The sequence below is a fragment of the Balaenoptera borealis genome (genome assembly GCF_965194805.1).
Source record: "Balaenoptera borealis genome assembly, chromosome: 16".
In the NCBI taxonomy this organism is placed as follows: Eukaryota; Metazoa; Chordata; class Mammalia; order Artiodactyla; family Balaenopteridae; genus Balaenoptera; species Balaenoptera borealis.
The window spans coordinates 75,013,056-75,021,136 of NC_138872.1; the positions used below are offsets into that span (position 1 = coordinate 75,013,056).

At 50.8% G+C, this 8,081-nt stretch overlaps 1 protein-coding gene across 14 annotated transcripts in view; it reads left to right on the forward strand.

Moving 5' to 3' along the window:
* CALN1 (calneuron 1) overlaps positions 1 to 7,841 on the forward strand; it is a gene marked incomplete at its 3' end in the record, with an annotated part of 477,379 nt that extends 469,538 nt beyond the window's left edge. For 11 of the 14 annotated variants that reach the window (XM_082358672.1, XM_082358675.1, XM_082358674.1 and 8 more), the window contains one exon: positions 1,084 to 1,211. In XM_082358672.1, coding sequence (XP_082214798.1) covers positions 1,084 to 1,211 — 128 coding nt within the window. Of the gene's footprint in view, positions 1 to 1,083 lie in introns of all 14 variants that reach the window. The other 3 variants (XM_082358663.1, XM_082358669.1, XM_082358670.1) reach the window with 1 other exon arrangement.
* Positions 7,842 to 8,081: the final 240 nt, after the last annotated feature.

Here is an 8,081-nt window from a genome sequence, read left to right on the forward strand (position 1 = left end):
GACAAAAAGAGGAAAGAGAAGGAAAAGAAATTCTGGCGTGGGAAGCAATGCCTGGAGGAGAGAGCCGTTCTTTCATCAAAGCTTTTCCTTTCTTGTCATCTCCATTTCCCTATTTCTGGCCCATATTCGTAACCCACTAGTTAACGCCTTCTGATCGAGACCAACTAATGGTTTCTCGTGGGCCTTATAAAAATGGTGACTCAAGACCTGGCCCAACAAAAAGATTAAGACCGCGCCACCCCAGGACCCAAGGTCAGACCCTTGGGGCCGCAGGATCTGGGGGCAGCGACACCCTGCCTCCGAAAAGCCTGAGAGGATTCTGCACCTCCTTGCGTCACGCGGGTCCTATCCACAGCTCACGTGGTCTCCACAACCCAGATTTCGGCAGGCACCACGATCACCTAGTTAAACTCGGAAGATCACTGGCCAGAGTCCCCCATTCAACAGATCGGCGGGGAGCAGGGGCTGGCCTGAGAATCTGCCTTTTTAATAAGTTCTTGGTGCTGTGATGTAGCTTACCCAGGGACCCCGCTCTCGAACCACTGCTGTGCGTATCTGCCATAATGCCAGAAGTTCCTTAGAGTCATTTCAACTGGCAGCCACCCAAGAACAGCCCTGGGAAAGGTAAGTGGCTTCCAGCCCGTCCTGTAGGGATGCATCCGAACCTCGCTCTGTCTGTAACAGCTGCCTCAAACATGGGAGGCTGGCTTTCTGCAGAAACGACGTGGCCAGGCCTGGATGATGCCTTTGGTGAGACTCACGCTGAAAACGTGATGTATTTCCTCGCTCCGAAATCGCTGTAGCGCTATTGCATCTGGAAGCCTAGACCTCACTCTGAACATCACATCTGGCATGATTTTTGAAGTTTGGCCACTTCATACCATTTGCCAGGAGCAGGGATGCCCATTCTCTTCCGAGAGCTGTCCTAGAGATGCTTTACTTGATGTGACCGGTCTTCTTCCTGTGGACCGGTCCCTGGGCTTGTTGAGGAAGAAGTGCAGTCTGTCTCACTGTGTCATTTCTCTCTCCCCTCCCTGCCTTCCCTCCGTGCCTCCTTGCCCTCTGCCCCACCCCCCGCCCCAGTGCATTCCCAGAAGCAGAACAGACAGACCTGCGTCCGGAAGAGCCTCATCTGCGCCTTCGCCATGGCCTTCATCATAAGCGTCATGCTGATCGCGGCCAACCAGATCCTCCGGAGCGGCATGGAGTAGCGGCCCCCCCAGCACCTGCGTTCCTGGCTCACGCGCATGTGCTTGCCCCGCGGGCAGACTCTTCCTCCACAAAAAAAGCAGATACGGACGGTGCAGACGCGGCACAGTCCGGCGAAGAACCCAAGGTTACAGTGCAACCCGTGTCGTTGCAAACCCACTTCATCCCCTTGGCAGGTACACAAAAGGGCTGTCTTCAATGCTTTAACGGTCTTGTTTCCTAATGCAATAAATAGCCAGGAGTTCCGGATGATCGCTTCGGCCGCCTGTAGGAACTCTAAAGAGGAACTTCATTTTCATCTCGGAATTCCCATGGCCATCCAGGTTGGCGGTGTAAGGGAGCAAGAGAGAGACGGAACACGCAATCACCTCTGCGCCCCGTTCTTTCAACCCAGGGGTCAACTGGAGACTCCCTCCCTGCCCCACCCCAGGGCAACCCTCAGTGCCAAGAAGCTGACTTCTGAGTTGCTGCAGAAGTGGGGGGCTTCCTGTCCTACCCTGGCTTTCTTCCCCAACCTAGTGGAGGCCCCCCGGCAAGGCATGAGGGGAGAGCCATGGAATGGGGTGCAGCGCCCAGCGGTCTGCAAGTTGCACCCCCTGCGCTTCTGTTCTACTGCCTTTTCTACAGGACTCTTGTTGGCAGAGTTGGGGAGCTCTCGGTTTCCGTCGGCACTTGGCTTTCTGTTCCTAGAGCCCATCGCGCACCAGCATTTTGGAATCTGCAGAGAGCCTTTCTCCCAGCTTTGCCGCCTGTGCTGCCATTTAGACAAAGAAAAGAAGCATAACCGTGGGCATCTCTATCACGTAGACACACAGACAGACGTATATATTGGGCTTCTTCTTGTGTGACATCCATCGTCCCTAATTGCTTTACTGCTGATAGAAGCTTGTCCTCCGACACACATCCCTGCCTCTTTGGGGTGGGTAGTTTGGGGATGGGGAGGGACATAGGCTGGTGGTGAGGAGGTATTGCAAGCCACGCCCCAGTGGTCCAGAGTGATGGAGTCCAAACACATCTCCATGCTGGGAGACCTCTGTAAGTTAAGGTCCTTGTGCATCTCACCTTTCTCTCATCTTCCAATTTGCTTTCTTAGTCTGTCTTCCCAGATAGAAAGAGAAACACCATCCCAAACGGAAAGCTGGAAAGATCAAACCACTGTATTTTACGTAACATCTTCAGGCAGTCAGATTCTGCAACTGACTCATTTTCACAAGAAAACAAAAAGATGTTAATAAGCTTAGCCAACTCGACAGGTAAAATACTTCTGTTGGGGAAGGGAACTGAAGCCAACCCCATTTCAAGTTTGCGATTTCCTGACTTTTCCTAGATGCCATATCCACCGCCGCTCTTCATTCAAGCTTGCGTAGTCTGATTAGCCAATAACCTTTCGCTGTAATTCTTCCCTCTGTACGTTTCCAAGCTCAGGTCTTTATTTCTGTGATTGGAATTGTCTTGCTCTTCTTTCTTTCCATTGCATCTTAAAGCTACAAGCTATTCCCCTCTCCCTTTTCCCTTTTTGTTCAGTATGGAGGTGCCAGAATCTTTCCTCTCTTGCTGCAGCCGGGTGGTTTTGGGGTGAGTGTGTGTTTACGAATCCCTCCTCAAGCCTCCCCTCTCTCTCTGCTCTCTCCCTCTGGTCTTCCCAGGCTTGGAGCATCCAAGGTCTCAGTTTGGGGTCTTCTTCCAAATCACTTCTGTAAGCACTTTGGGCAACAGCCTGGGAGCAACTCTAGAAACTTCCCCACTGCAAATATCCATGATGAGCACAAGTAAAACTAGGGTTTGAGCCGTAGTATGGAGGAGGGAGCAGGTGTAAGCTCCCGGGAACCTGGGAGGTTACAAGTCCCTCTGTGAAAATGCCTGGGGTCCCACACATTCAGGCCAAGTAAGGCAATGGCCTGCCTGTCCCTCTAGCCTGCCCTGCCCCGCTAGACACTTCACATCTGTCTATCTCTCCTCTCTCCTCTCTCCCCTCTCACCTGACTTGCTTCAGTCCCTCAGGACCAGGCTTCAGAACGAGAACAGGTCCAAATGTAGAATACGGATACACAGGACAAGTTTATCATTAGTTTCTGCTCAAAGCAGTTTGCTCTCTCTCTTTAGGTAGGAGGGACCCTGTGAATGACTTGGCCATGTCCTCCTGGGGAGGTGGGTGAGAGACCCCAAGTAGACTGGATGGAGACCCCAGGCATGATTCTTAAAGGACCCTGCCCTGTGAGAGGGCAGTGCTGCAGGTGATCCTGGACTTCAGGGCAAAAAAATGAGTACTTCTTTAAAGACTACAAGTTCTTCTGCCTCCTACTGGGGAGCAGGGACCTTGAAGGATGTGAGGGTTAGACTTCATTGGAAGGGAAATTAGCCGCTGTGCAAGGGTGTGAATTAAACGGCAACCTGAAGAGACACCAACAGCCTGTTCCCCACCAAGTCCTCAGCATCCTCTCCTTAAAGAGGACCATTTTCCTCTCTCCCAGTGAGTCCGTGGAACCGAGTCCCTCCTACGCAGGAGAAGGCATCCCTTGTGGGTGTTGCTAGGGAGAGAGGGTGAGAAAGAAGCCATAGAATTCTCTTTGATGGGCTAGAAGTTAACCTCCTGCCGTGGTAACCGCACACATGGCGCCAGGAGCTGAGCGTGTGGGAACATCCCAGAGCTAACGGCACCCCGGAGACTCTGGGCACTAAGATCCTGTACCTTGGCAGCTTTGCCTGGACGGTCTGTCAACGGTGTTGGGCTGCAAATGCTGACTTCCCACCGCTCCACCCCCAAGTTCTGTCCACACCTGTGCTACTCCAGGGCCCCAGGCCAGCGCGTGCCTTCCCCACGGGGGTTACTGTGTTCATGGATGAAGGCTGTAGAAGTCCTGGTCCCCCATGTCCAAGGTGTGCCATGTGGCCCTGGCTGGAAGTGACCTTTGCAGGAACTAAGCGGGAGGAACCCAACGCTCACTCTGTCCTCCCAGGTCTAAGGGTCTATTATGGGGTGGCTGAGAGACTGGCAAACCGAGCTTGGCTCATTCTTGCCTCCGCCCCTGACCACACGAGTGAAGATCAGGGAGGCACTTTGCTTGGGGGACAAGGGGTGCAGACCCTGACCCTTTGACCCCCAAAGAAGCTGTCTCTCATCACTCCCAGAGCCCCCAAACAGGACCTAGCATGGGAACTGTTAACCGTGGTTTCCAGAATGTGCGTGGGTCCCACATGACCTATCTGTGTTTTAAAAAAAAAAAAAAAAGGATGTTGCCATGGCAACCCTTGCATTCCACCCTGAGTTTGCCAAGGCACACAAAAATAGGGAACATTTCCTTAAGGAACAAACACTTGGGTTCTGCCTGCTTGCATCCTGACTCCCTGAATCTGTATCCCGCTGGTGGGAGAAATTAGCCTCAAAGGATCTGGTCATTTCTCTGCCTTGTCCTCTTCTGTTTGGACCTGTCCTTCCATTAGCTCAGGAGAACAGGAGCTACCTGTGAGCCGGGTGGTACCCTCCCCACTTCCCAGAGCCCAGAGCAAAGACCCCTTAATCTGGGCAAAAAGGCAGAAATGCCATCTGGAAGACAAAAAATATTTTAAGCCCCAGTCTTTAAAAGCATCTGTTTGCCTGTTGAGAAGCTCTCCCACAAGCCAGAAATGTGAACTAAAGTGAACTGAGGTTTACATGTGGTCTCCAGCAAGCCAGTGGTTTCCAGAGTTTCTAGGTGTTTTATTTGCAGAGAACAAGTTGTGTACACGACGTGTCTTCTTTCTTAATACCTGCTTCCTGTCTCAATTTTCACCTGACAAATGGCCTCCTCTCTGCAGTTAGCCGAAAGAACCTAATGAAAGATGGCAAGCTCGTTTTGATGATCATGCCCCCATCCCAACCTCCCATCCACAGAATCACAAAACGATATATCGGACACCTGGGAGAGAAATTTATCTTTTATTCCAAATGCCTTCTCTAGGTTCAGTCGAGACTCAGGTCATAAATCAAAGAGAGTTTTGCTCTTAACCCACAGCTAGCAGCCTCCCTGGGACCGTATGAGGGCATGACCAGAAAAGTAAGGTGTGACCGCCAAGCTCCTCAGCTTGGCGGGCGTGGCCTTGTGTGGTTGGTTGCACACTGTGAAGCCCCGTTCCGCTGTGCTCTCCACGCCCGCTGAAGCTGCCAAGTTCTGCCCCTTCCAGCTGGAGGTCTCAAACCATATTGGGTCATTTTACTGCACTATTCCTCCCAAAGCCCATAGTGATCATGTTATTCATTCTATTCCACTAAGATATACAAAAGGTCTGGAACTGCACTGCAGAAAGGAGGGTCCCCCTTTTCTATAATGCCATGATGATACAGATAGACTTAAGCTTCTAGACTTTGGCATATACTGGTTGTGTCACCAGGCGGACTGTGGAGCCGTCTTCTGAAATGACCTCAGATCAGAGATTTCTCATTGGCCTCTTCTGTGATCCTCCCAGGGCTAAGCCTCCATAACCTAAAGGTGTTGCCATAGCCATCCTCCCAGACCGCCTCAACTCCCCCCCAGAAGGGGAAAAAAAAAAAATCCATCAGAAACAGAAAAGAAACATTATTCCGCAGCTAGGGTTTTCAATTTGAATTATTTAAAGCAATGGCAAAATGGAGGGAGGTTCAGTCTGCCTCTAAGCACTCTGTCTCCATGACAATTTAAATGTCAGAACTGTTCAGCTTCACTTCTTACTTCCTTTGACTAAGTCACTCAGGGGACTGTCCTCCGTTATGTGGCCTTGTCATAGACACTTGGTTTGGAGGGAAAAGGTCAGGCACTCAAACCAGCCAAGCATTTCTCTTAGTATCCTATGCTCCATGCCAAGTCCATGGTCATTGAAACAGCCGTGGTTTCTATTGAATACTGGTTTGGGACCCTCTTGATTAGGTCTCAAGAGACATGATAACAATGCTCAGAAAGTCTTGGAGGCAAAATTAATTTGATTCAGTTGGCTTGAAGTATAGTCACAAAGAATGAGGTTCTGCCAGTCTCCCATAGACAGGCCTCTGACACTGGGAAAGACTTGCCAAGCATCCTGACCCCGGCCTCTGCCTTGGGTAGCTAATCCGTTGAGTCGGCCCACCATGTTGGGCATAGCCCTCATCCACCTCTTTTCCTTGAGGCTGATGGGTTGGCTTTCAAACCTGTGCTTCTCACACTGTTAGACCTTATTGTCCAAGTGAAACAGATGCAGAGGCTGGGATTTTCCAGGGGAGCAGAGCAGCAGGATAATTAGGAAGGAATATTCAGTGGCTGCAAAATTCAAGGGTGATGTGCTCCATCCCTGGACCTGGGAGTGAAAAAGAAAGTTTTTAAAGGGCTGCTGAGGCTGATCTCTGAACATTTTCCCTGTACGTCTGGTCTACTCTGGGAGCATACAGGGGTTTGAGTGCCGTGGGGCAGCTGCCCAACAACCTGATCCCAATGACATGTGCTGGGAACTTCAAGAGGTGGCTGGTAGCTTGCCTTTCCTTGGGGGGGTGCTGACATTTGCCAAGGCCAAAATGCCTTTCCCAGGGTGCGCTATCTGGGCTCAGACCGGTTGAACGGAGGCTAAGAGAGAAGACCTTAGCCCTGGATGTGTAAGCAGCAGTGTCAGCCAGGAAGGGCACAGGAGGCAGGACCCCAGGTGCTTCTACCACCCACCAGCCAGATAATTCTGAGTGACTCCCCTTCCCAGCCTCAGGTTTCTCATCTCTAAAGCAGAGGGAAAGGTCAACCAGATGACTCAAAAGAGCCCTCCTCTTGTGACTCTGTCTGAAACAAATCAAAGTGAATGCCCACACGTTGAGAGGGTCCCTGTGTCCCCTATGAATTGCATTAGGGACTGGCAGTTTCTTCTTTTTAAACACAAATCCCAAGAGGCAGTTGTAACAAGGTATCTCTTTAGGTGTCCGTTGTCTGTAGATGAAAGATGCAAATCGGCTTCTGTCGAGTGTGTCTTGTAGGCAAGAGGTTTTATTTACTCCTTAAGGACTTGCTGATTCAAGGGAGCATCCAAGATGGGCTTTGTGTCCTGCCTGAGCCAGTGTCAAAATGAAGGACATGGGATCACCTTACCACAGGTCACGTGAATCAGAATTCCTGCCTAAGTAGGGTGAAACAAAGCCAGATTCCAGGAGAAGATGCTGCTTCCCCATCTGAAAAAGCCTAACTGGAAGTTACTGAATAAACAGCACAACTTCTGATCATTTCTTTCTTTTTTTTTCTGACCCATGGAACAGCAGTTCCCGTATATAGGAGAGTGGCTTGTAATTATTCGTAACACTGCAGAAGGGAGTCACTATCTCTGGGGATTGTTGGGGATTTGATGAAGAGTCTGGGGAGACCAGACGCCTGCGGTGGTCCTTGGATGGCTGATGAGTGATGCTGAGCACGGGCGCCTGCTTTAGATGCGATCCCACCACGATGAGGGATAAAGGGCAGAGAGAGGGCAGCTGCAGGATCCACAAAGGTCTCCGGCCCTTCTGCACCATGACAACCTAAATTCCTAGGTTTCCTTTTTTTTTTCTCTTCCCAAAGTAAATGGAGGCAGTCATTGTTTTTCTAGCAAGCCCTGCTGCTCCTCCCTGGAAAGACCTAGATGGGCCAAGGAAAGGGCCCTCTCAGCTCCTGGTGGAAATTTACACAAGTCACTATCTCCCAGCTCTCTCCAAGGCAAATCAAAGAATGTTCTTTCTTTCTAACCTGGAAATCAGGCTTCAGGGGTCTTTAAATGGCTTCTTAGTGGGGTTTGATTTTTCTTCCCCAACTCTGAATCCAGGAAGAAGCTATTTCTCCAAGGGTTAACCAAAGACAATGCCCTTGGAGGAAAATCAGCCCCAAAACTCTGGCCAGGGAATGGGTTGGCAAGCTGTCATCTGCTGGGGGTAGGGGTCG